At 50.6% G+C, this 27366-nt stretch overlaps 1 protein-coding gene across 4 annotated transcripts in view; it reads right to left on the bottom strand.

The window, feature by feature from the left end:
- GLP2R (glucagon like peptide 2 receptor) overlaps positions 1-27366 on the bottom strand; it is a 67292-nt gene that overhangs the window by 18035 nt on the left and 21891 nt on the right. For all 4 annotated transcript variants that reach the window (XM_021066115.1, XM_021066116.1, XM_021066117.1 and 1 more), the window contains 5 exon segments: positions 25870-26029; positions 24360-24420; positions 21183-21252; positions 11323-11411; positions 3369-3507 (listed from right to left, as the gene is read on the bottom strand). In XM_021066115.1, coding sequence (XP_020921774.1) covers positions 3369-3507; positions 11323-11411; positions 21183-21252; positions 24360-24420; positions 25870-26029 — 519 coding nt within the window.

Here is a 27366-nt window from a genome sequence, read left to right as displayed (position 1 = left end):
AGTGGGCTAAAGTAAGATTCCACATCACAAGCATGTCCTCCACGCCCCCAGGGGCTGGAGGTGGGCAGAAGGGGGGAGGCCTCCACCCACACACGAGCCTCTAAGTGTGCCTCTGGCTCCATCTGCAGAAGCAGCTCCATTCGCCTTCCTTCAGCGATCCCCAGTGGGGAAGAGCGCTCAGGCTGCTGCAGGACCAAAGGATCCAGGGTGGCAGCGGGTCTCCCGAGATGGCCCCAGGATCTCTCCCTCCCTGTTGGCAAGTGCTGCTCCTCACATCAAGAGGGGGATCTTATTTTCCCTCCCCCTGAATCTGGGATGACTCCTTCTTCTGGCACAACGTGGTAGAGGTGACACTCCGGGACTTCCAAGCTTCTGCCTTAAGAGAGAGTTGGAAGTGCCTGCTTCCCCCTCTTGGAACACTTGCTCCTGGGATGCTCTGAGAGCCCAGCTGCCACGTTCTGAGATGCTCAAGATACATGGAGAGGCCACACGCAGGAGAACTGAGGCGCCCCAATCCAGCCCCAGCAGAGTTCCCAGCCAACAGCCCACGTCAACGTCCAGCCGTGGGAATGAGCAGCCTTGGATATTCTGGCCCAATCAAGCCTTCAGGTGTCCGCAGCCCCATTCAAAGGGGCATCAAAAGGATCACCCTGCTGAGTCCAGAAGGCTCCGCTCACAGAATCATTCAAGATAACAGCATGGCTAATGCCATCGGCAGCAGCATGGGTACAGCTAGAAATCACCTCACTCAGTCAGAAAGAGAAAGACCAACACCATATGCCATCACTTCTATGTGGAATCTAAATACGGCACAAGTGAATCTATCTGCGAAGCAGAAGCAAACTCACAGACACAGACCTGTGTTTGCCGAGGGAGTGGGATGGCCGGGGAGTTTGGGGCCAGTAGATGCAAACTGTTACATTTAGGATGGATAAGCAATGAGGTCCTGCTGCACAGCACAGGGAACTCTGTCCAGTCTCTTGGGATAGACCAGGATGGAAGAGAATATAAGAAAGGGAATGTATATACATGTATGCCTGGGTCCCTTTGCTGTACGGCAGCAACTGGAGTAACACTGTAAATCAACTATACTTTAATAAAAAAAATTTTTTTAAACTCTACTAATTGCCTAAGTGTGAGTGAACTCTTAAATTTTGGGCTGTCTCAGAAAAGCATCCTCCCCCACTTCACAGGAATGTTCTTAGAGTTTGTGACATTTACGACTAAAAATAAAAGATAAACATTTTAAAAAACGGGAGATAATACCATGGTTACAGCTTCAAACCATGAGGTCTGGGGGCAGTCTCTTGCACAGCAACGGATGACCCGAACATGCGCCCTTGCCAGCGGGTCTGACAGGCCGGATTCCTTCTCAGAGATCTGTCCCGCAGAGCGACGCCTGAGGATGCCGTTTCAATCCCTGGCCTTGCTCAGTGGGTTAAGGATCCGGTGTAGCTGTGAGCTGCAGCGTAGGGCACAGACATGGCTCGGATCCTGCGTTGCTGTGGCTGTGGTGTAGGCTATATAGCTGCAGCTCTGATTCGACCCCTGGCCTAGGAACTTCCACATGCCACAGGTGTGCCCTACACTTGGCATCTCCTTGCAGGGCACCGAGGAGGCACTATGGCATAGTGGCTACAGGCCGGTGCAAGCAGCTTTTGGCAGGAAAGGGCCCTTTGCAGGAAAGAGCTCTCCGCAGGAAGCACCCTTTTGTCTCGTCACTAACCTGAAACCGGTGAACCCACGCTCTACTCATCCCCCACCCTATGGCACCTTTCCGATCTGTTGATCACACAATATCTGGCCTAACTTGTCGGTCCCTTCCGCAGATCGAAGCGATGGATGTGAAGAATACATCATGAACAGAGGGCCAGGTCTCTTCCCCGGCATCCCCCTCGGTAACACCATCAACAAACTGGGAGCAAGACGGCATCGAGAGGAAGACCACGCGGAACTGATGAGCTGCACGCAAGCCTCCCCGCAGTGGGGGTAACCTCTGTGACCCCCATCTCATTGATCAACTGAGATTTCTCCCCTCCTTCCCCCTGTGCAGAATCTTCAGAGGTGGTTTTTGGGGACGCTGAGTCCACCATGTCCCCAGATGGCTGGCCTTCTGAAGAAAGGCACCTTCCAATTCCATCAACATTGGTGAGTACTGACTTTGTAAGCAGTAGGCCCTGACTCCGTGACACAAAGGCTTAATTTCTGAATGCAAATCTCATCTCGGACACTTATTAGCACATGCAAATTCTCCTGAGAGCCTCAAGTCCGTCACTGTTTTTTTTGGCCGAGCCTGCAGCACACAAAAATCCCTGAGCTGGGGACTGAACCTGCACCACAGCAGTAACCAGAGTCACAGCAGTAACAATGCTAGATCCTTCACCTGCTAAGCCACCAGGGAACTCCCATGGTCTTTCACTTTTATTGTGAGCACATGGAGGTTCCCAGCTAGGGGTGAATCGGAGCTATAGCTGCCAGCCTACACCACAGCTCACAGCAACGCCAGATCCTTAGCCCACTGAGCGAGGCCAGGAATCAAACCTGCAACCTCATGGTTCCTAGTCGGATTTGTTAACCACTAAGCCACGACGGGAGCTCTGATCTTTCACTTTTAAAATGATAGAATAATGTCTCCATTACAGTGATAATGTGAGGATTCAATGAATTTTTTTTGGCCCAAATAAAGCCACTCCAGCTAGCCTCAGCCGTCCGTGCCTTTGCAGCGTAGGCCCCAGACACGAGAGTGGATAAGTCATTAGAAGGTTCAGCCCCAGCAAGACACCCTTCCGATGTCCCACCTGGATTCCCGACCCCCAGAATCATGAGAAAGAATAACATGTATTGTCATTTTAATCCGCTAAGTAATGGGTAACAACTGGACCAAAGGCAAACCACACCACCTAGGTACCTTAACCACAACTGCTTCCTGTTTCTAGTGTCAGCATCTGAAAAGGTTCAAGAGCCTCCCCGTCTCTACTCACTGGTCCCCACTACGCTGTGCTGCCTTCTGAGGATGTGAAGTGGAGCCAGTGTTCACTCTGCACAAGCTTTGCAGAGAACCCGGCGAGAACCAGGCACTTAATAAAAGGCTTCCTGTTGACACTTGCCGTGAACATGACTGTGAGTCATGCCAATTATCCCAGCACAGGAAACAACCCACTTTCCCTTCTTCGTCACAGAGTCCTGCTGACAGGATGAAGGCAGCATTCCAGCTACACACTTCGAATGCCAAAGGCCCTCGCGATAAATCCTGCTGACACGAGAACGCTCTTTCCACCTGTGGATGGCTCTCCACCCCGCGTCTGTGTGGATCAAGGGCATTTTGTCTTCTCTAGAGCCAAGGTGTCCTTGTTCGAATGTCTACTTACATGGAAGGAGCTCAGAGTCAACTGAATGAAGAGTCGTACAAGTTTCGCAAATCCTTCAACTTGATCGTCCGTGACGAAAGCGAAGACGATCTCGTGAACACCCAGTAAAGGGATGAGGACCAGCGTGGACTTTGCCAGCCTGCAGAGGACAACCAAACGACTGTCACGAGGGCCACCCTGGGAAGAGGCCACCTTTCCTGCTCCCCTGTGCATCCTCCACTGAGCTGATGAACGGCTGATTTTCCCATGTGTCTCCTTGGCTACTCACTGAATGCCTTAAGGACCAGGGCGGTCTTGTTCACTGAAGCATCCTTGTACCTGACTCACGGATGATGCTCCGAAAACATGAACTGGATAAAGGAAGGAAGGAAGGAGTTCCCCAGGTGACTATGATATACCTGCAGATCTTGATGTTTCGTTTGATGGAGAGCCTTCCATGCACATGGCTGTCCCTGTGGGACACTACGCCCCCTCCCAGGTTCGACAAGTTTCCTATGACCTGGCTAGCAGGTGTCTCTCTCTCTTTCTCGATTCAAGACTTCCCATGTCAGTGCTTTACGGAGCCTGGGAAGGGAAAGAAAATGCCATGGCCAGGGTGGCACAGCCACTCCGTGGCACCTCCCAGCCTGGAGGCGGGGCTTCCGACCTCACACTCAGGCCTTGCACCCTCTGAGCAGGACGTCCTTGCCATCCCCCGGGGCTGTCCTCAACCCTGGCAACAGCGAGGGCAGCAGGAAATGAGAAACTGATCCTCCTCATAAAAAGCGCTGTGTGGAAGCTCGAGGCTGTATACACTCCACACAGAAAAGACAAACATTCCTCTGTACCACCCACGTGCAAAGTGCACAGCTGGGGCCCGAACTTGCTGTACTTGCACACCGGTGGGCCCCAAATGGGCCGACTATCAGAACTGCTTACGAAGCGTTTACAAAAATAATTTTTGTTTAGCTATGTATATGTTATATATTACATGCATTTTATATATTTAGTATTTATATTTATAAATAGACATATATTTTTATTGATTGACCATGTAGGTGTGTGGATATATACACACAGAGAGAGACAGACAGAGAGGGAGAAACAGTGCCTCCTGAGCCCAGTGCTGACGCCCTGAATCCAACCCTCCTGGAGGCTGGGTCCTGGGAATGAGAATTTCCCGGACCTCCCCACAGGCTACTGATCGGCAGCCCCATCAGGGAGTAACTGCTCTTGACCATGAAGCTGCTTCTCCATTTAACACGTCCTATGTTAGTTAGCAAAGGTGACTCACACTCAGAGCATAAACAAAGCTACCGTCTGATACACGTTGGGAAGGAGAGCTTAATGTAATGATTCTTTTAGCTTAAGTCACTGGTCTTAAAGGGCCAGACTGGGAGAAGATGTTTCCTCATTGAAAAAAAAAACAAAAACAAAACAAAAAAAAAAACCAGGGAATTAAAGATGTGGAGACGGAGAGGGTCAGCAGCCCCACGGGCAGCATCTTCAGGAAGGCTGTACTGTAAGCAAGAGAAAGCGTTCCTCCTTCACGGGAGTTCCTGCTATGGCTCAGTGGTAATGAACCCAACTAGCATCCGTGAGGACACAGGTTCGATCCCTGGCCCCTGCTCCAGTGGGTTAAAGCTTGGATCTGGCCTTGCTCTGGTGGTGTAGGCTGGCAGCTGTAGCTTCCGTTAGACCCCTAGCCTGGGAACTTCCACATGCCACAGGCGCAGCCCTGAAAAAAAAAGAGAGAAAGAGAGAGAGAGAGAAAGAAACCACTCAAAGACATCCTCAACTCCTGGAGGAGCTCCCCTGGTGGCTCAGTGGGTTAAGGATCTGGTGTTGTCACTGTTGTGTCTCGAGTCATTGTTGTGGTGTGGGTTCAATCCGTGGCCTGGCAACGTCCATACCCCTCGGACTTGGCCAAAAAAATTAAAAAAAAAAACACTCCTGGAAATTAAATAAACAACCCCCAAACTCTTAAAACAGTGTCTCCTTGGGAGCACATTTGCTCAGCTAAGTGACTGGGCACAGGTGGCCGTGGGCGTGCAAGAAGGCGTGAGCTTGGCACAGGAGAGCCACGCAGCCAGGCCCTGGGCCTCAGACTCCCCACTCCTTGGCCTCCCCTGACCAGCAAGGTCCTGGGACACTCAGCCCACGGCCTCGGAGCCAGGGGTGTCCTCTCCTTGGTGGCTCCTGTTCAGCTCCCGCTGGCTTTAGGTCCTTTTAGGGCACAAGGTGAGGTTTTCTTGTTTCACTGACGACCTTGCGCTCAGCTCCAGAATCCACTCCAAGATTCCACATTTAGTACAGGATGACTTATAAAGGATGACTATTTTTTACGGAGTTTTGGGCCATTTTAGTCACTGCCATCTCTCTGGGTGGATGTCAGAAGGGGTTTCCCACTCCTCACCTGATTCTAAGTTCTCTGGAGACGAAGGACTATTTGTTCAGATGAAAATCCATAACCATCTAGAGCACTTCCCTCTCATGAACTGTGTTTATGCCTGTTTTTCATCTAGAGTCATCTGTTTATTTAAATGGTTCAGTTTATTGCAGTCATTTAGCTCTTCAACAAATATTTATTGGGCATCTGCTCTGGACACAAGAAGGAGCACAGTGAGAGAGGAAGAGCTGGGGTCAAAGACAGTGGGCCACAGGGACAGGGCCTGGGGCCTGGCTTCAAATCCCAGGGCTGCCAATTACTAGCCACGTGGCCTTGGGCAAATTATTTAACCTCTCTACCTGAAAAATGAAGACTGTACTACTAATGATATAATACGAAATTTTAAAATAATAATACTATTAATAAGAATTCCTGGGAGTTCCCTGATAGTCTAGTGGTTAGGATTCAGCTCTTTTACTGCTGCAGCCTGGGTTCAATTCCTGGTTTGGGAAATGAGATCCAACATCGAGTTGCTGCACGCTTCAGCAAAAAAAAAAAAAAAAAAAAAAAAGAATTCCTGACAGGGCCATTATAGGATTTTTTTTTTTGCTTTTTTAGGGCTGCACCCATGGCATATGGAGATTCCCAAGCTAGGGGTCGAATCAGAGCTACAGCTGCTGGCCTACAGCACAGCCACAGCCACACCAGATCCAAGCCACAACTGCGACCTACACCACAGCTCACGGCAATGCCAGATCCTTAACCCACTGAATGAGACGAGGGATCGAGCCTGCAACCTAATGGTTCCCAGTTGGGTTCACTTCCGCTGCGCCACCATGGGAACGCCTGTAAGAATTAAATAACATGTGGCCAACCCTCAGAATGAATGTTACCTGATGCCCGGTCAATAAAATTTAGTTATCGCTGTTTTCTTCTGGCCACACCCGTGGCACGAGGAAATCCCCAGGCCAGGGACTGAACCTGAGACTCAGTGGTGGCAGCACTGAGTCCTTACCCACTAGGACACCAGGGAATTCCTAAATATCACTATTTTTGTTTTGTTTTTGTTTTCTTATTAGGGCTGCACCTGCGACATATGGATGTTCACAGGCTGGGGGTCGAGCTGGAGCTGCAGCCTACACCACAGCCACAGCAATGCCAACCCTGAGCCCCATCTATGAACTCTGCTACAGCTCATGGCAACACCGGATCCTTAACCTACCGAGCGAGGCCAGGGATCAAACCCACATCCTCATGGATGTCCAGTGCATTCTTAAACCACTGGACCCAAGGGCCACTCACAACCACTGTTTTTAAAGACGCCGTCCCTGATGCCCTCGAGTGTTCACAACCTCAATGACTTGGATCAGTTTTCTTCCATGTGTGACCGTTTCCTGAAAGTCTTTTCAGAAAGGGGCCTGGGGTTTAGCATGGGAAGAAACGATGCTCCCTTCTAAGTCTGCTAAGGGCTCTGCCCCATGTATCACATGGAAAGTTAAGATCGCTTATCTAGGAGGACAGAGCCACTGCCGTGCTGGGAACCACAAAGAATGGAGAACTCCGACCAAGCTCAGGGTCTGCTGCTGTCTGTCCACAGTCCAAGGGCATTGCTCCCCCTCCAGACCAGACAGCAGGGCTGGTTACTCTTCTGCTTGACTGGTAGAAGCCAGGGGACGAGGGCTAGGACTACAGAAGGTTCTCCAGTCCTAGCAACGTGCCCCTTTGGCGAGGCCTCCGTGTGTTTAAACATTCCTAAGATATACACCCGGAGCGGGGGCCAGATCTTGAGAACCGCCTTCTGAAAGTTCTCAAAATCTGGGAGAGGTGGAGGCCAGGCTGCTCCTACCGAATGCACAAAGCTCCCCCAGAATGCACCAGACCCCACTGCCCGTTCCTCCTCACCCTAGCCGGGGCCCTGATGGGGTGGGGGGAAGCCCCCGTGTGCCAAAGGCCACTGTGAGCTGGGGATGACGGCACGCAGCCCTCCCAGGGCTTGGAAGTGAGGGACTTGGCACTGATTGGACAGAAAGATGGGCGAATGCACTTCTCAACGCTGCAGGATGCCCCGGCCCAGGGAGTAAAATTAGGTGGCCTGGGTGTGTCCAAGAGATAGAGCCCTGACTTGGCTAATTAACACGCACAAGCTAATCACCTGTATTGCACTCTGCATGCAGAAAGAATAGAGCCAGAAATCAGATGGTGGGAAACACCACAAAGAAGCAGGACGTTCTCAGTACTCATCCAGCCCTAGGAGGGGAGACTCTGCGGAAGGAACCTCCCTCTCCCCAGGCAGGGGGCACCACAGGACAGTGGTGGCTTCTTGGGCCATGGGCAGTGATCCTTGAACACCAACCACTTCACTTAGGTGGTGATAACCAAACAACATTCGGGTGACTGCTCTGCATTCCTGGATCTTCTGGTGTCAGCGTTACGAGAAGGGCAGGCACTAGAAGGAACCCTCCCCAACCCTATGCTTACCTTTCACAGACTCTTAAAAATGAGTAACTGTACCATCTGGTTTATACATCAGTCTCTTGTGAGTTTAGTCAGCATTAGTCAGCCCTTCAAAGTCTCAGCCACTTGGGAACACTGACAGATCCCCAGGACAGTCCCCAACTGATGGCAAACTCGCCAAGGTGAGGTGTCTCATGCTAAGAAGCCTTCAAGCAGGCAGGCACACAGGTTCCTTTGCACATTTTTTTTTGTCTTTTTAGGGCCACACCTGCAACATATGGAGGTTCCCCAGCTAGGGGTCAAGGTGGAGCTGTAGCCACTGGCCTACACCACAACCACAGCAATGCCTCATGCGAGCCACATCTACGACCTGCACCACAGCTCATGACAATGACGGATCCTTAACCCACCGAGTGAGGCCAGGGATCGAGCCTGCGTCCTCATGGATGCTAGACAGATTCACTTCTGCTGAGCCAGGATGGGAACTCCTTTTCAAGCTTTTTCCTTGAATAAGTTTGAGGGAAAGGAAAAAAGTTTCCAGATGGATTGTATAGGTCAGGTGGGATCACTCTTTCTCTCCCCAAAACAGCATCCTGAATCACTGCTCAGTCATGAAGGTCTCCCCAGGATCTTGATTTATCCCTCCCAAGATAACTGCCTCTGAATCCGGGGTGCACACTTCAGGGCTGTGCAAAGAACTCCATTAGAAGAATACACACCAAGAGAAGACAATGGAAGTTCTGTGTATGTTAAATTTTTATGCATCTTTTGTCATTTTCTCTACTTTGGTGCATCTCATAATGTATGGAACAGCTCAGGAGACCACGTGTATGTACGATGAGTGACATTCTTTACTGACAGAGACTGATGATGAGAGACGTGTGGGAGCCACTGTCTTAGGGAAGTCTACAGAAAAGCCTGGAAAAGAGGATGTCCAAGCTGCTTAGAAATACATTTGCCACGGCCCGACCAGAAACTTTCACACATTATTTTATCAGAGCTTCTGTAAAAACCACTCTGGCTTCTTATCAGAATCTCCTGGAGACTCTGCTGTACGAGGGCCTCACGGAGGGGCTTCAGCGCACTTACTGAGTTGAATGCCCCGTGGAAGGGCTCCCGAGTTGAGGGCTTTGGCCAGCTGTCGGTGATGCTTAAAGCGGCCAGGACGAAGAGCTACTGTAGGGGCTGCTGTGGCTCCGGAGCTCAGGGATGGCCCCAGTGGTACACAGTGGGCTTTGGGGGCACCCATCGGCAGGGGTTAGACTCTCGGTCTGTGTGGCAGGTGGCACCTTGGCATTCATCTGCCCCCAGTTTCTGTCTCCTGGGAGCCCTGGCCTCTCTCGGGCTTCCATGGTGCCTGGGATTCCCCTCTGCCTGCTTAGCCAGAGGGCTGCCCTCCCTGAATGGCCCCACGCAGGGTGGATGAGGAAAGCCCTGCTCCTGGCCTTGGACCTCCACGCTCCGCAGTGGTGAGAGGCTGAGCCTTGGGAAGAGGGCCAAGGAGCCTGCCAGCACTTGGAGCCTCACCCAGAGGCTCCGAGAAAGGCGGGGTAGCGCTGTGCGGCCCAGGCCAGCCTAAGGGCCCCAGGACTAAGGGGTTTTGCACAATACTTGAGCCAACTACCATATACGTTTGCCCGACCCTGATCTCTGGGAGTTTATCCTTCTGGAGCTCTTGCGGGCAGAGTTTTAGGCTGAGAGGATCTGGGGTCTGGGTCCCGGGCAATAACGCCCCTCTTCTGCTTAGCTTGGGACACGTGGAACTCTGACACCCTTTAGTCCTCGTAACAAGCAGAGGGCACGTCTGGTGTGACACTCGCATGATACACCTCAGGGCACAGACCCAGCGAGACCGGGCAACGTGCCCAAGGTCAGTCCAGGGTCACGGCCGGCATCAGCTCTCCGGACCACACCAAGCCACAACATTCCCCGGCGACATCCCGATCCTTGCGAGGTGGAGGGTGTGCTCCTCACGGGGGTGTCCCCAGCCCAGTCGCTTTTCACTGGCGGCACAGCGCCCAGCGCATCGTGGGCTTTCGTCAAACATTTACTGGATAAAAGGAGAAACTACCTTCCCAGCATGCCCGGCTCAGGGCCCATTCTGGCCTTAGAGTCGGAGAAGCCAAGCCACAGCCCGCCTGACTCAGCCCTCTGCCTCTGGCCCGGACTAAAGTCTTCACCTTTGGGCTTAAACTTTGGGTGAAAACACTCTGTCCCCAAGAAGAGCACACATCCTATAAAAAGCAGCCAGAAAAGGGGGGAGCGAGCCCTTTCTCTCTCATCCTTTGGTTCATTTGTTTTGTTTTTTGCTTTCTCCCTTCCTTCTTTCCTTCCTTCCTCTCTTGGGCTGCACCTGCAGCATATGGAGGTTCCCAGGCTAGGGGTTGAATCGGAGCTGCAGCTGCCGGCCAACACCACAGCCATAGCAACGCTAGATCCTTGATCCACTGAGTGAGGCCAGGCATCAAACCCACACCCTCATGGATACTAGCCGGGGTCCTAACCCACTGAGCCATGATGAGAACTCCTCCTTTGGCTCATTTGCATTGACAGCAGTGCAGAGCCCAAAAAATACCATGATCTGACTTACTGTGAGATGGGACGTGTTATCACGTGGAAAGCAGAAGACCAGACGCAGCAAAGACAAGTCACAAGGAAGGGTGACTATGTGAGCACTATATTTTCTTGGGCTCCAGAGGTTTGTGGTCTTACTGCTCAAGGTCTTAAAAAAAAAAAAACCCCAAATAACTCTCTGCTGGGTTATGCTCTTTTACTCCATTACCTCAACTTCTCCTGGAAGGATGGCAACAGTCAAATTCCCCTTCGTGTGACCCTTTCCTGTCCCTGCAACCCACCCATCCTCAGGGGCGTTTTGACAGTTTCCTGCTGAGGAATGTCTGTGCCCTTGACTATGCGCCACTGATTTCCTTTTCACGGGACCAGAAGGTCCTCACCTTCGGCAAAAGCCCTACATGATCCCACGACACCTTGTTCAGAGGGGCTCTTGCTGACACGTGTCTTAGGAGATAAATGTACTAATGCAATGGGCCCCCTTCCTGGGACATCAGCCAGAACAGCCAGAAGGGGCCAAAGTAACCTTGGACTACTGGGGACAGGCCGCAGGCCACTCACCTGTATTTATAATCTCTGAAGCACATCTGATGAGCTTTGAGCTTTGAAATGAGAAGCTTGAGAATTTTCAGGAAGATGAAAAAGTTGACCTGGGGGGGAAAGGAAGAAAGGAGTAAGTGATGGGCTCCACGTGGCTATGAATATCAAGGTCACCCTGGACCTGGCCAACAGACAGATCCTTGTCCGTGGAAACCAAGGTCAATCTGCAGTCAGGGGTCCTCACGGGAATCCCCCCTCTCCCCAAGGCCACCTCAACTGAGTCTGGAAAAGATCCTGAAAGACCCCTTAGTTTAGTCTTCTGCCTCTAGAAACCCCACCACAAGAGCCATCTGCGAGAGAGAGAAGGACACTTACACTTTTTTGGTCACACCGATGGCATGCGGAGTTTCCTGGGCCAAAGATCAAACACACGCTACCGCGGTGACCTGAGCCCCAGGTGCAACAATGCCAGATCCTTAACCCATCGAGCCACCCGGGGACGCCGACATCACTATTTTTTTTTTTTTGTCTTTGTCTTTTGTTGTTGTTGTTGCTATTTCTTGGGCCACTCCCGAGGCATGTGGAGGTTCCCAGGCTAGGGGTCGAATCGGAGCTGCAGCCACCGGCCTACGCCAGAGCCACAGCAACGCGGGATCCAAGCCGCATCTGCAACCTACACCACAGCTCAGGGCAACGCCGGATCGTTAACCCACTGAGCAAGGGCAGGGACCGAACCCGCAAGCTCATGGTTCCTAGTCGGATTCGTTAACCACTGCGCCACGACGGGAACTCCTGACATCACTATTTTTAATTAACATGTACTGCGTGCTCACCACGGCAGGCACTGGGCCAACCTTCCATACATGATTTCATTTCATCCTCGCAACAAGCCTCTGAGGAAGCCATGCTGTTTGTGTGCCATGACGCAGTGAGAAAACAGAGGCGCAGAGGAGACAGGTCCCACTCCCAGGGCGCCCAGCCAGGGAGTAACGGAGCCAGTCATTAAATCCACATTCATCTGATCACCACCCTCCCTTCACTTAAACAGAATCCCACGCTGCCTCCCACCGTAAAGAACGCCAGGCCTGTGGGTGTTGAACTTGAGGTCCTACTGCTGCTTGGAGTTTGGGGAAAGCACGTGTCCACTCCCTAGACGACTTTCCACAACTGTCGTGGAAATCAGCCCGTCACTCTCAGCCTCGGGAGACACGTTTAAACATGTCTGCAAATTCTTGACACCTCTCCCTTCAAAAGGCTGAGCCTAATTTCTCTTTCCTCTCTGCAAGGTGAGCGAGGTTCAGCTACTTGCTTCTACCAACGCTGACCTCGGAGGCGAGGTGTGGGGACGCTGACTTCCGAGGCCAGGTCCTCAAAGGGGGGCGTCCACCCAGTTCCTTCTCCCTCTCTGGGGAGAGGCAGCCGCCACGCTGGGAGGACACTCAAGCAGCCTGTGGAGAGACCCCCGTGGGGGGATCCAGTCCTCCCACCAACAAGCAGCACCGCCGCCAGCCGTGTGTGTCGGCCCCCGGGAAGCTGATCCTCCAGCCCAGTCAGGCCTCCGAAAGGCTGCAGCCCTGGCCAACCTCTTGACAGCAGAATCACGAGCCTCCCGGAAAGGCAGCCGAGCAAGGGGCCAGGTGCAGGCAGGGGTGGAGAGCGCGAAGAGCGTGCGTGAGACGCGAGGCTGGACAAGGAGGGCGAGTCCGCTTCCCGCAAGAGCCCTGCGTTGTCACACGGAGGAGGCGAGGTTTTCTTCCGAAAACTGCGGTGCTGGATTCCAGCTGCAAGTGACCTCGTCAGATGTGCACGTCTGCACTTCAGCCGCGAGTGCGGAGACCAGGTTAAATGACGGCCAGGCTGGAGGGAAGGGGACCAACCGGGAGGCAGTCTCAGAGTTCCCGGGGAGGGTGACGAGAGATGAAGTCAAGCAGCGGCCTGGTGCTTCAGGGACGGAACGGAGACGGGTGAGGCATCACTAAGAGTGTCAATCAGATGACCTCCGTTACCGGCTGGATGCGAGATCAAAGAGGACCCCAAAGCGGCACGCGGCTCTCAACGCGTGGCAGTGCCCATCACCGAGAGAAGGACCACTCAGAGGAGGAGAAGCATTCGGTGGCGGGGAGGGGGATCTAGTATTTTGGACACAAGACATGTCCCGAGGCAGTGAGATACTGAGGTCTGGACCGCAGCAGGGAGGTCCCAGAGTGTGGCGCCACTGGAGTGGGTGAGCTTATCCAGGGAGGCTGTGTAGACTGGGAGAAAAAGAGGGCTAAGAGAGCCACTTGGCCGTGAAGGGAAAGGTGGAGGAGGTGGAGACAGCAAAGGAGACTGAGAAACAACGGCCAGGGCCACTGGCGCGAACAGGGGCTTCCTGGACGCTCACAATGGGAAGGATTTTAAGAAGGTTTAAATGCCGCATGGAACTGAAGCAAAATAAGACTGCGCCTGGCAACAAGGAGCTCCCTGAGGGTAGCTGCAGTTTATAGGCAGGAGCACAAGCCAGATCACAAGGCTTTGTTTTGTGAACGAAGCATGAAGACGGGAGACAGCGAGTGTCAACCACACTGAGGAGGCTTGGCTGCAAAAGGAGGCGGCTTGATACAACAGTAGTTGGCAAAGGTTTCAGAACAGAGAGAGGGAAGGTCTCCACTTCTGTGTGGGGCTGGCAGAGGTTTTGGGGGTACCATCATTTTTTAAATAGAAAAGACTCAAAAATGCCTCTGTGCAAAGCAGAAGGAGCCCACAGAGATGGTGGTCAGGTGACAGTTTTTGGAGGAAAGTCTCCACAGACACTGAGCTAGCACAATACTGATGCCCCCTGTCTTAAGCCCCAGACTGAACACAGGCTGCAGAATCCAACAGGCCCCTACCGTGACTGGCCTTACTGCCCTCGGGAGAACCAAGACTCAAAGCTAAGAGGCTATTTATCCCGTCCACAAGCCAACCAGGATGATGGAGACTCCCAGCCAAAGAATATTTAGTAACAGAACACTTAAACACAAACTCAATGTAACCAAGTAATTTATCCCTTTTAATGGGTATCTGTTCTTCATCACAAAGAGAATACGCTGTGTCCCTGGCTCAGTGATTTGTTGAACTCAGGCATTTTTCTTACAAAGCGAGCCTAACTGGGGAAAGGCACATATTTCAGCAAAGTTATTTCAATCAGAACTATCTCCTAAGAAATGAAGGCTTGCGGCGAGGAGTGTGTTGATTCACTGTTGTGTCTCCCAGAGACCAGGCAAGAGAAAACGGGCCTCAACCACAGGGCCAAAGGAGGAAGCACTTCTCCACTGCCATGGCATGAAAGTCCAGCCCAGTGGACCACAGAACCTCAGTCACGCAGCCGTCCGAAGACAGGGGCCGGCCACCACATCTGGATGGGACTTTTGTCACTTGCGCACGAGCAGGAAAGGGGCTGAGGAGGAAAGTGGTGAAGAACGCAGCCACCCTGGACCCTATGACCAGCTGTAGGGCACTTAGGAGTCCAAACATCTAAGGCTGCCTTTCAGGTCCTGGATGGTAGAGAATGCATGCGATCAGATGTCCCATTCTCAGTGACATTTCTCTGGCACCCCAACTAAAATGCCTACCATTAGGGCCACTCCTCTGGGTTGAAACCTCTATCCCCTAGAGCCCTGCTGAAGTGCACACGCCACAGAGAAGTCCAGGGATGGCTGGGGGAGAAGGGCTTTCTCTCTCGTTCATTCGTTTCATTTTTTCAGCAATGACTTCCATAAACACCTATGATCCGACTTACTTTTACCATGGAAAGCAGAGGATGGGATGCATCAAAGGTCAGTTTTTTGTTTTTGCCTTTTCTAAGGCCGCTACCACGATGGATGGAGGTTCCCAGGCTAGGGGTCTAATCGGAGCTGTAGCCACCTTCCCATGCCACAGCCACAGCCACGCCAGATCCAAGCTGTATCTGCAACCTACACTACAGCTCATGGCAACGCCGCATCCTTAACCCACCAAGCAAGGTCAGGGACTGAACCCGTGACGTCATGGTTCCTAGTCGGATTCGTTAACCACTGAGCCAGGATGGGAACTCCCTCCAAAGCTAAGTTTTGTTTTGGTTTGTTTGGCCATGCCCATGGCATGTGGAAGTTCCAGGGCCAGGGATTGAACCCACACCACAGCAGTGACCCAAGCCAGTGACAATGCAGCATTCTTAACTCACTGCGTCAAAAGAGAACTCTAGAGTGTTTTGTTTGTTGACTTGCTCATTTGTTTTTTAAGCAAAGGTAAGTTTTGATGGGGTGGAAAATCCAGGGTATGGGGAGTAACTCTATCAAGGAGGGGAGCGTGAGAGGGGAGAAGTCTTAGGAAACCTGGAGACACACAAAGCCAGTAAAAACGAATTTTACTAATTTCTTAGCTTCGCCAGTGTCTGAGGCTGTCAGAGAAAACATCTGGTCAGACAAAGCGAAGGCATTTGATTCTACAGCTTCATAAAACTGATACATGATGTGTTCGAATTGGCTCAAAAATGCCATTCACCAGCTATTCAATACGGCCGATCTGTTACCTTCAGGGGATCAGGGAAGTGAGGAGGACAAACGTGCAGTTTACTGAGTTTGTAAGGCTGTCCGTGAAGGGCTGGACAAATCAAGCTTCTACGGCTTTACTACTGGGAGCAGCACAGTCTAGGATATAAGACCATGTTCCACACGCAAGGGTAGCAGGTTGCTTTAAGCAGTCAAGTCTTATACCCTGAAGGAGATGGGAGTTCTACAATTTCCATGTCTGGTCAAAGACCCAAATATCATCCGAATTCTTAGGGTGGTCATGCTTAAAAAAAGGGACTCAAGAGGGCAACAAAGTCAGCTGACATGGCTAGAAATGCAGTATGATGTAATCAACCCATCAGCAAATGCAGACCCCGCCCGAGACGGTGGGAGAAACCCAGCTGTGGTAAGTGGGGATCCTCACTAGGGAGCCTGAGTCTGGGATGGGAAACCCTCCTTGTCCCGCTGCTCCGCTCACCCTGCACAGCTGGGCTTGCTCTGCTCCACGCAGTCATTCAGAGACCCAGGTCCCTTCCATGCTGTGGTTCCAGGAATTCTATTTTGGAGTCTGGGTTATGCCTACGCAGCTCAATGGAAAACAGCAACCTGCGGTCACATGACCAAACATGAAGGCAGCTGTTGGCTCCGTCATGGTCTGATGGACCTCAGAACAGTAACTATTAGACTCTGAATTCCCTGCGGGCAGAACCTATAGGGATACCATCTTTCTTCCCCTCAAAGAACTCAGCACTGAGTCAAGCACAGAGAAGGTGCTCAGCGAATGTTCCGTGAAGGTGCAAGAGAATGAATGAATGCAATTCCAGTGGCAAGGAACTCTGATTCCACCAATGTGGGGGGAAATCCAGGCTGGGCATTTTCCAAATGTCCCAAGTTGTTCTAATGTGCAGACGCCGTCTAATCTAGGGTTCCACAACCTCAGTACCATCGACATTTGGGGCGGATAATTCTTTGGTGTGGGGGCTGTTCCGTGCACTGTAGAATGTTGAGCAGCACCCCAGGCATCCGCCCACTGGATGCCAGTAGCACCCCTACCCCAGTGTGACAATTAGACATGTCTCCAGATGCTGCCATATGTTCCCAGAGGCAGAAGCAGCCTCCGCTGAGAACCAGTGGTCCAGTCAAGGTCTGAATTTATAGATGAGGAAACTCACTTGGCTAAAGGCCCTATCACAAGTTAGTCACGATGCCCAAGCTCCAGACTCCTGGATGGGCTCCCTGCATTTCACTGGGTAGCCTTGCTTTTCTCTTCCATGTCTGATAGGGCATGGAAATGCCACTCTCCTGGGAGGCCTGAAACCCGTGTGCAGAATCAGAGGCTCCAGCGCTTCCCCAGGGGATTGGGAAGACCAATTGATGGAGGTGGACAACACAAAGCCTTTCTCTGTGGCCCGTGGCAGTACCTCACCGGTCCACAGTCAGATATCCCTCCTTGTGACCAAGGGGCATGTTCCCATCTCCATTCAAGCCCATTTCCTCTTGTCCAAGGCCCCCTTGACACAGACAATAGTTTAGTAATATCCTCAGTAAGACCTTCAGAGACCTGGAGATGACTGGGAAACTGCCCCTTCCAGGTACCTCTGTTGACTTTCCTTAATTTGAGGACAGAGAAATTAACAAAGGGCTCAGTCCACAAGGAGGAAGAGTTTGCCAGGCAGATGTGGGGCCATCAGACTGGCATTCTAGGCAGAAGGTCGGCGTGTGCAAAGGCATGGAAGGAGCAAACATCAGGACGGGTCGGGGGAACTATGAGTTTCCCCATATAAACAGAGCATGGGGTGCTTGTGGTTGGATGGGAGTGACGGTACTTATCATATTAAGGAGTCTGGAACCAAGCCTAAGGGCACTAACAAGCCATTGAAAAGACACACATAGAAAACATACTCAAATTTCACTCAGAAAGACTACTCTGGTCGCAATACAGAGGATGGATTGCCAGGGGCAGGAAAAAGGAAGGAGAAAACAGGAGGCATTTGTAAAGCTCTGCGCAAGAGACCCAAGAGGCTGAAGAACAGTAAATGAGGAAAAGGAGACAGCTTGGAGAGAAGGTCAGAGAGAGAACGGACAGGACTTGCAGTCTGAGTGGATGTTTCAGGGAGGAGGTAGGGAGAAGCGAGGTTTCTGGCTTGGGTGGCTGGTAGGTGGGTGACACTGTCGTTCTCTGGGTGGGGTGAACAGGAGGAGGAGAGGCTGTGGGTCAGTGAGAGAGGAGCCACTGCAGCTAGGTGACTGTGGCCACTTCAGTGGAGCTGCCTACGACTGGAGTTGCAGAGGTAACAGCACGCGAAGGTCATTTCATCCACAAGAAGACAGAGCGCATTCTCCGATCCTGAGAGGAGAACTTGGCTCCTGGAACCAGGAAGCACCAAAAGAAACCAGCACACAGGGCAGCCAGCTGTGGCCAGCCAAGCAGCAATGCAGAGAAACCACCACAGCCCTGACCATGGATTAGAATCACTTGGGAGTTTTGTTTTTTTTGTTTTTTTTGGGTTTTTTTTTTGTCTTTTCTAGGGCTGCTCCTGCAGCATATGCAGGTCCCCAGGCTAGGGGTCGAATCAGAGCTGTAGCTGCAGCCTACACGAGAGCCACAGCAATGCAGGATCTGAGCCACGTCTATAACCTACACCACAGCTCACGGCAATGCCAGATCCTTAACCCACCGAGTGAGTCCAGGGATCAAACCCGCAACCTCACGATTCCTAGTCAGATTGGTTAATCACTGAGCCACGACGGGAACTCCACCTGGGAGCTTTTAAAATCGCAACTACCTGGGTCCTCTTCCAGAATTTCTGATGAAATCCTCTGGGGAACGTGCCATCGTGATGTTTAATGCACAGCCAGTTTTGAGGCCCACTGGTGCAGGGGCATAGAGCTTCACAAACTTCATTGGGCACCTGGAGCCTCGGAATCCTGTTACAATGCAGACACCCCATTCCGCAGGTCTGGGGTGGGGCCTGAATTCTTTACGAGCCTCAGGGGACCACACCTGAGCTTTTCATTAGAATCCCTAAGCCACATCTGAGGTCAATGCAACACAAATCTCACACAAAAGGAACATTTCAAGATATCCAGGTGATTCCAAGAGCAACGAAGATTGAGAACCACTGATGTAGCTTCCATTAACCACAGGGTAAATGCCAGGGATCCAGCTGGAGCGACCCTAAACTACTTCGTAGGGAAGGCCCTCCTGCTTTATTCTGCCTGGTTAGTGAAACCTCCAGTACCCAGGAGTGTGGGTCACATGCGTTCACTGACTAAGTTTATGCAAAGCCCGCCGTATGCTCGCACTGGCTGCCAAGGAGCAACAGAACACGGGCTTAGAGCGACAGCAAACAGGTTTTAGACAAGTACTTGCAATAGAAGTTCCCGCCGTGGCTCAGCGGTTAACCAACCCGACTAGCATCCATGAGGATGCATGCAGCTTTGATCCCTGGCCTCGCTCAGTGGGTAAAGGACCTGGCATTGCCGTGAGCTGTGGCGTAGGGCGCAGACGGGGCTCGGATCCAGTGTTGCTGTGCCTGTGGCGTAGTCTGGCGGCTACAGCTCTGATTCGACCCCTAGCCTGGGAACCTCCATATGCTGAGGGTGCAGCCCTAAAAAGACAAAAAACAACAAAAAAAAAAAAAAAAACAAAAAAAAAACCTAGGAATAAAGTTTTGCTCAGGTTATAGCAGAAGTTGGCGCAGGATCTCGGAAGGACACAGGACAGGGTGTGCCCACTTCTATTTTTTGGGGGGAGGGTGTTCAGCTACGGTGGCCAAGTGGATAAGATGGCGGAGGGAGCGGGAGGAAACGCGTGAAAAGCCCAGAGCACTGCAGGCATGTGGCCTGCAGGCAATACATCTTCGGGCAGCCGCACGGTGTTGTCATTACAAGGGCTGGTGTCACTTGGTCAAACTGAGATCCAGCACCCCCCACTTACTGACTCTGTGACTTCAGACGAGCACCTTTGCATCTGTTCAGCATCCTCTCCAATAAAAGAAACACAAGAATAGTGCCTACCTCCCGGGTTTGTTTGGAAGATGAAATGAGTTAACACGCGCAAAGCACTTAAAAGGGTGCTGGTACCGAGGAGTCACTCAATAAATATCACTCAGCCGCAACGAAGGTGGCCGGCCAGGAACAGGAGCTGGAACCACGGCAGGGCAGCGCCGGTGGGAGGCCAGAATGCGTAGACGCACAGGGTGTGCGTACTCCGACGTTGTGCGTGACCTGACGTCGTGCGTGCTGTGACGTCATATAGAGCATTCGCATGCGCTCTCAGCTGCATACGGAAGGCCCGGAAGGACCGGGTGGGGAGATTACCAGCCGGCGCACAGGCTACTGCTCAGAACATCTCCATGCTCCTTGCTTTCCCACCGTTTCTATGACTATTTTCTCCTGCTAGACACACTCAGGTCTGGGCAAGAGTTGCTTCTATTCTTAACAAACATTGACACTCTTCTATAAAAACAAGCTTTTTTCTTTTGTGAAACCGCAAATGCAGATTACTTGCATAAAACGGCGAAAATTGAAGGCCCAGCAACCCCTTGGAGAAGACAGTGGGGGAGAGGGGCTGTGGGCACCCAGGGATGCTGGCCCTCTGTCAGGGGGAAGGCTTTGCGCCTCCCTCCGGGACCTTGCTCATTCTTCCATCTGTCTGCTAATTCCCCACCCGCTCCGCCGGCTTCTTTGGCAAACAGCTTTCTCATGCTGTCAGCTAAAGGCGCTTTCGAACTCTTCATCCCCCAAATTCTGAGCCTTAAGGAATAAAGGCCCTTCCTCCTAAGGTCTCGGAGCAGCATCATCTCCCGAGCCTGAGCCCCATCACAGCTTTGGATTAATACCGACTGGATGGTTTCCTTCTCTAAAAGAAGCTTCCCTAGTCTCCTCCCTCCTGCTCGTGGTGTTAAAATCCAAACTAGCAGCTCTCCTTTCCCAGGCTCATCCATGGCTGAAGACACCTGCACCCCCAGGGCCTTGTACACACCCCAGGCGGTCAATAGGAGGTCGCTGAGCTGATTACCGGTTTCTTAACATAGTTTAGAAACACAGAGAGAAGAAGGCTTATGTTGTAAACCTGGGTTTAGGTAACTGAACCAGAGCAAGGAGGTCTCTCTTTTTTTTTTTTTTTTTTTTTTTTGAGGCAGGTGCTATATAGCACACTTATTTCTGCCATGATAAACACCAAGGAGTAGTTCCTTGCTTCTTCTCATTCAACAGCTCCTACTCACAGCTCACCATCTCCATCTCAAGGGCTCTTGCCCAGGCTCATTTTGACCCAGAAAATACGGTGCGTGGCAGAGAAGGGGGTGGGGTCTTCCACAGATGCTGAGCTCAAGGAGGAAAAAGTTTGGATGGGGTGGTTCTCACCATTACGCAAAGCATCATGGGTCCTCGGATGATCCACCAGATATTCTTATTCCGGTTGTTTACCCAGCACCTATGGCAAAGAGCAGGCAGTAGAAGACTTCAAGACAAGACTTCAGTCGAGACAAGGTGGAATATATAGGGCTCAGGGGAAGAAGGATGCTGGCACTGGGGAAGAAGGATGCTGGCACTCAAGACTCGCTTGGGAGGGGGAGGGGAGGACTCAAATCCTTCCTATTGGGTTGGTACTTTGACTTTTCTTACTAGGAGAGGGCTCTTCATGCTAACAACTTGGTGTGTATCCTTCCGCCTTTTTCTCCGTGATCAAAAGAACATCAATTCTTAACGGCACAGGCGCACCTCATTTTATTGTGCTTCACTTGACTGCATTTCACAAATACTGCGTTTCTTACAGATTGGAGGTTTGTGGCCACCCTGCAGGGGGCAAGTCTATCAAGTCTATGGGTGCCATTTTTCCAACAGCACTTGCTCACTTGGTGTCTCTGTGTCACATTTTGGTAATTCTCACAATATTTCAAACTCTTTCGCGATTGTTCTATTTGTTATGGTGACCTGTGATCAGTGATCTTTGATGTTCCTATTGTCACTGTTTTGGGGTGCCACAAACTGCACCCATATTAGATGGCAGACTTCATCCATAGATGTGTGTTCTGACTACTCCACCAACCAGCCATTCCCTCATCTCTCTCCCTCTCCTCGGGCCTCCCTCTTCCCCAAGTCACAGAAATACTGAAATTAGGCCAATTAGTAATCCTACAATCACCTCTAAGTGTTTAAGGGAAAGGAAGAGTCACACTTTAAATCTCTCGCTTTAAATCAAATGTTAGACATGATTAAGCTTAGTGAGGAAGGCATGTCAAAAGCTGAGATTGGCTGAAACCTAGAGTTCTTGCATCAAACAGTTGGCCAAGTTGCGAATGCAAAGGAAATTCAAAGCGTGACTCCAGTGAACACAAATGATAAGAAAGCAAACAGCTTTATTACTGGTTCGGAGACAGTTTTAGTGGTCTGAATACACGATCAAACCAAACACGACATTCCTTTAAGCCAAAGCCTAAGCTAGAGCCAGGCCCTAACTCCTTTCAATTCGATGAAAGCTGAGAGCTGAGGAAGGTTTAGGAAAAAATGTGAAGCGAGCTGATGTTGGTTCATGAGGTTTAAGGAAAGAAGCCATATCTACAGCATAAACATGCAAAGTGAAGCAGCAAGTGCTGAGGTAGATGCTTCAGCAAGGCATCCCGAAGATCTAGCTACGACCACCAGTGAAGGTGGCTCCACTAGACAACAGCGTTTCAAGGTAGCCTTCTATTGGAAGAATACGCCATCCAGGACTTCAAAGCTAGAGAGAAGTCAATGCCTGGTTTCAAAGTTCCAGGCCGACTCTCTTGTTAGGGGCTAATGCAGCTGGTGGCCTTAAGTTAAAGTTGATGTCATTTACATTCCAAAAACCCAGGGCCTTTAAGAATCATGCTAGGTCCAGAGTTCCCATCATGGTGCAGTGGTTAATGAGTCCAACTAGGAACCATGAGGTTGAGGGTTTGATCCCTGGCCTTGCTCAGTGGGTTAGGGATCCGGCGTTGCCGTGGGCTGTGGTGTAGGCCGGCAGCTACAGCTCCGATGAGACCCCTAGCCTGGGAACCTCCGTATGCCATGGAAGTGGCCCTAGAAAAGGCAAAAAGACCAAAAAAAAAAAAAAAAGAATCGTGCTAGATCTACTCTGCTTGTGCTCTATGCATGGAACAACAAAGCAGCCTGGATGACAACGCATCTGTTTACGACATGAGTTACTGAATATTTTAAGCTCACGTAAATATTGAGTTGGGATCTACTTCTCATTTTTTTTAAAAAAAGATTTCTTTCAAAAAGGGATCTGCTCATTCACCCAAGAGCTCTGAGGGAGATGACAGTAACGTTGTTTGCATGTCCGCTGACACAACATGCACCCTGCAGCCCCTGGATCGGGGACTAATCTCTACTTTCAAGTCTGACTATTTAAGACATATATTTTGTAAAGCTCTGGCTGTCAAAGACAGTGATTCTCCTGATGGATCTGGGCGAAGTACATTGAAAACATTCTAGGTGTCATTAAGAACATTCATGCTTCATGGGAAGAGGTCAAAAAGAAACATGAATCGGACTTTGAAAGAAGTTGACTCCAACTACAATGGATGATTTAAGGGGTTCAAAACTTCAGCAGAGGAAGTAACTACAGATATGGTGGAAATAGCAAGAGAGCTAGAGTTAGAAGTGGATCTCGAAGATGTGACTTACTTGCTGCCCTCTCATCATAAAAACTAAACAGATGAGGAGTGGCTTCTTACGGATGAACAAAGGAAGTGGTCTCTGACGATGGTTAGCGTTTTTTCAACAATGAAGTATTTTTAATCAAGGTATCGACACTGCTTTTTTGACATAATGCTATGTCACTTAATGCTAGTGACGTAATGCTACTGCACACTTAATAGATTACAGTGTAGCAATAAACATGACTTTCGCATGCACTGGGAAACCAAAAAATTCACGTGGTTGGATTCATGGCGATATTCGCTGTGTTGTGGCTGTCTAGAACAGAACCCACAATATTGCCAAGGTATGCTTACTGTGTAGGAAATTTTTTGGTGCTGACTCTTTGGAGGGGAAAAAAAGTGGGATCACATGATATGCATTATTCAGCAACAGGCTTACCAACCTTAATAATGCATTGTCGAGGTTTAGTCCCTAAAAGCCAAAAGATGCAGACCTGGGTTGCTTTTTCCATAGTTTTAGAGGAGTCCACCCTATCAGGCCGCAATTTGAGGCTCCCCATTAAGCAATGGATGGGGTGTTCAGGGGGTTGATTTTGCTCCCCTCTCCCCCACCCCATTGTGAATGACCATTGGAACAACCATTCTTGTACCTATATCTGTCCATAGCCAGGGTCGTTGCTCATGTTAGCAGCCAATTTTCAAGCTGTGTTGTGCTAATTTGCATGTGTAGCTAATTAACAGACTAATTACGGCAAGAAAGGTCTCTATTTTATCTACATTCTTAAGTATATTCTAGATGGTTAAAAGGGAAGGGAGTGCATATTCTCTTTGGGAAAACAGTAGATTTCCTTATATCAGGGCCTGTCTGGGAGAGACTAGCTCATGGATGCGTAAAAACAGGTGAATTACCTACCCTGTGTTCTCCAGCTTTGCACGGGCCACGCTCCAGGGGACAACAAAGAGCACCGGGAAGGCTGGGAGAAAACACAGAAGTGTAGTCACGCGCTGGTTGGCCAAACCTGCCTCCTGCCCACCCACCCTGCTGGGCCACGTACCACTGGTGGTAACTCATGCAAACCCACACATCACAGAAGAGTGGACTGGGAGAGCTGGAGAGGCTGAGGGACAGAGGCACAGAGCCATCCACTGTTCTCCCATCAGAACCAGGAAGCAGAGAGGACAGCAGACTCCACATGTCACAAAGCAGCTGAGAGTTAATCCAGAGCCACTAATCCAAACCACCTGAATCATAAGCCCGAGTTCCTCTGAGGCTACAGCCTCGACTTCCGCAAGAGTTTGGGGCCACAGGGTTCCAGACCCCACCTCGGAGACTTAGTTGGCACAAGGACTGAAGGTTTGTGTCCGTCAAATCATATGTTGAAGCCCTGACCCCCGCGTGATGGCATTTGGAGACGGGACCTTTGGAGGGAGCTAGGTTTAGTGAGGTCTGGGTAGGGGTGGGTATTGTAATGGGATTAGTGCCCTTTAAGAAGAGAACAGATGGAGTTTCCGTGGTGGCTCAGCAGGTTAAGAACACAGCTAGTATCCATGAGGATGCCAGTTTGATCCCTGGCCTCACTCAGTGGGTTAAGGATCTGGCTTTGCCACAGGCTGCAGCATGGCTGCAAGATGTGACTTGGATCTGGTGTTGGTGTGGCTGTGGTGTAGGCCAGCAGCTGTAGCTCCAATTTGACCCCTAGCCTGGGACCTCCATATGCCATGTGTGTGGCCCTAAAAAAAGAGACAGAGAACAGAGCCGCCCCCCTCCCCCTACACACAATGAGGCTACAGCAGCAAGAAGGCAGCTGCCAGCAAGCCAGGAAAAGAACCTTCATCAGAACTCAACCATAAGTCAACCATCCTGGCACCCTGATTTCACACTTCCCAGCCTCTGGAATGGTGAGGGGAAAAAACAGCTGTGTTTTGGAGTTCCCGCTGTGACACGACAGTATCAGTGGCGTCTTGAGAGTCCTGGGACACAGGTCCTATCCCTGGCCCGGCACAGGGGGTTAAGGATCCAGCGTTGCCACAGCTTCGGCTTAGGTCACAACTGCGGCTCAGATCTTATCCTTGGCCCAGGAATTCTATATGCTGCAGGGTGGCCAAAAAAGAAAAAAAAAAAAAATCTGTGTTTTAAGCCACATAGTCTGCAATATTGACCAGTACAGCTGGGGACAGGGTAGGAGGAATGCCATCTGATTCTACCAAAAACCTTCCCGATTTGTGTATGTGTGCACGCGCGCACACACACACACTCACACACACACACACACACTCCTCTCTTCAGAGTATTTTGTCACAGAGGAATCATCTGTCCCAGAAACCTCTCTCCAGCTGAGTCTCTAACTCAGCCAGAAGCTTTGCTGGGCTCCCCCATACTAGTAGGTCCCCAGGAGAAGAGGCTGGGGATTCAGGTCACTCACCCCAACCCACCAGCAGGTATCTGGGCCACAGGCGCCTTTCAGAGAGCGCGATGGGCTCCAGCAGCGTGTGGAGGTAAAGGCCCTCTACCAGCAGCCACGAGTAATTGGCGCCCACGAAGTAGTGCAGGAGAACCTGGGCCGTGCGGCAGGAGGGCGACATCTGCAGAGGACAGAGCACCGGGGTGAGTCCAGGATCCCTCAGCATCTGGACCGCAACGGAGTGGAGAAGGGCCTCCCCATGCCCAGCCCCTCCCCAGAACTCCCCTCTCCCCCAGACCCTCCCCACCCTCTCAGAGAGGCTGGCCACAGCCGCAAACTGTGAAGGGGCGCTTCATGGAGGTTTTCAAGTCCCGTCTCCTCCCGGACATCCTAGACATTTCTAGACAAAACCAGAATCCAGCAGCAGCAGCTTCCATAGAGAAAGCATGGAAAGTCAGGTTCTCTGATCTCAGTTCAATGAAGCGAGAAATCAATGATTTAAAAAATCTGGAAATGATTAGAAATGAGGAAGTAGACTTTGAAATAACGCATGAATCAAAGACGAGATGATATCAGAAGTGAGAAATTATTTCTGAACGGAAGGTAGGCGGGAAATCGCACATCAAAACTTGAGGCATGCAGCTAGTACCACACCCAGGATGAAATTTGCAAACAGAAATGCATTTATTAAGAAGCAAGAGACAGAAGATCAGTTATCTTAAATATGTCAAAAATGTTAGGAAAAGAAGAGCAAGTGAAACCCAAGGAGAGTCCGTGGGAGAAATAATAAAGATAATGCCAGAAATGAATGAAATAGAGGATAGAAAATGAAGAGAATCAACAATGCCAAGAGTTTGTTCTTTGAAAAGTCCCATAAGATTGAGAAACTTGAGCAAGAAATGATCAAGGGGGGAAGAAAAGAGAGTGAGGGTACAATTAATACCAGGAATGAAAAAAGGAACACCTCTGTAGATGTATCAGACCTTAAAAAACTCAGGAAATAGAAACATTATGCCAATAAAATTGAAAAGCTAGATAAAGTAGGAAAATTCCTAGAAAAACACACATTAAAGCTGATACCAGAATAAATAGAAAATCTTTTTTTTTCCCCCGCCAAGTCCTTAACTGGTAGGGGACTCCCAGGCTCAGCAGATAGTTTATTTTATTTATTTATTTAGTTAGTTAGTTATGCATGTACTTTGTTTTTATTTATTTTTATTTTTTATTTTTTTGGTCTTTTTGCCTTTTCTAGGGCTGCTCCCGCGGCATATGGAGTTCCCAGGCTAGGGGTCGAATCAGAGCTGTAGCCACCAGCCTATGCCATAGCCACAGCAAGGTGGGATCTGAGCTGCATCTGCAATCTACACCACAGCTCAGGGCAACGCCGGATCCTTAACCCACTGAGCAAGGCCAGGATCGAACCCGCAACCTCATGGTTCCTAGTTGGGAACTCATGTATTTTGTTTTTATAGCTGCTCCTGAGGCATATGGAAGCTTCTGGGCTAGGGGGTCAAATCA

This window comes from Sus scrofa, chromosome 12, assembly GCF_000003025.6.
Source record: "Sus scrofa isolate TJ Tabasco breed Duroc chromosome 12, Sscrofa11.1, whole genome shotgun sequence".
NCBI classification, from domain to species: domain Eukaryota; kingdom Metazoa; phylum Chordata; class Mammalia; order Artiodactyla; family Suidae; genus Sus; species Sus scrofa.
This window is presented reverse-complemented; position numbering and strand designations above follow the sequence as displayed.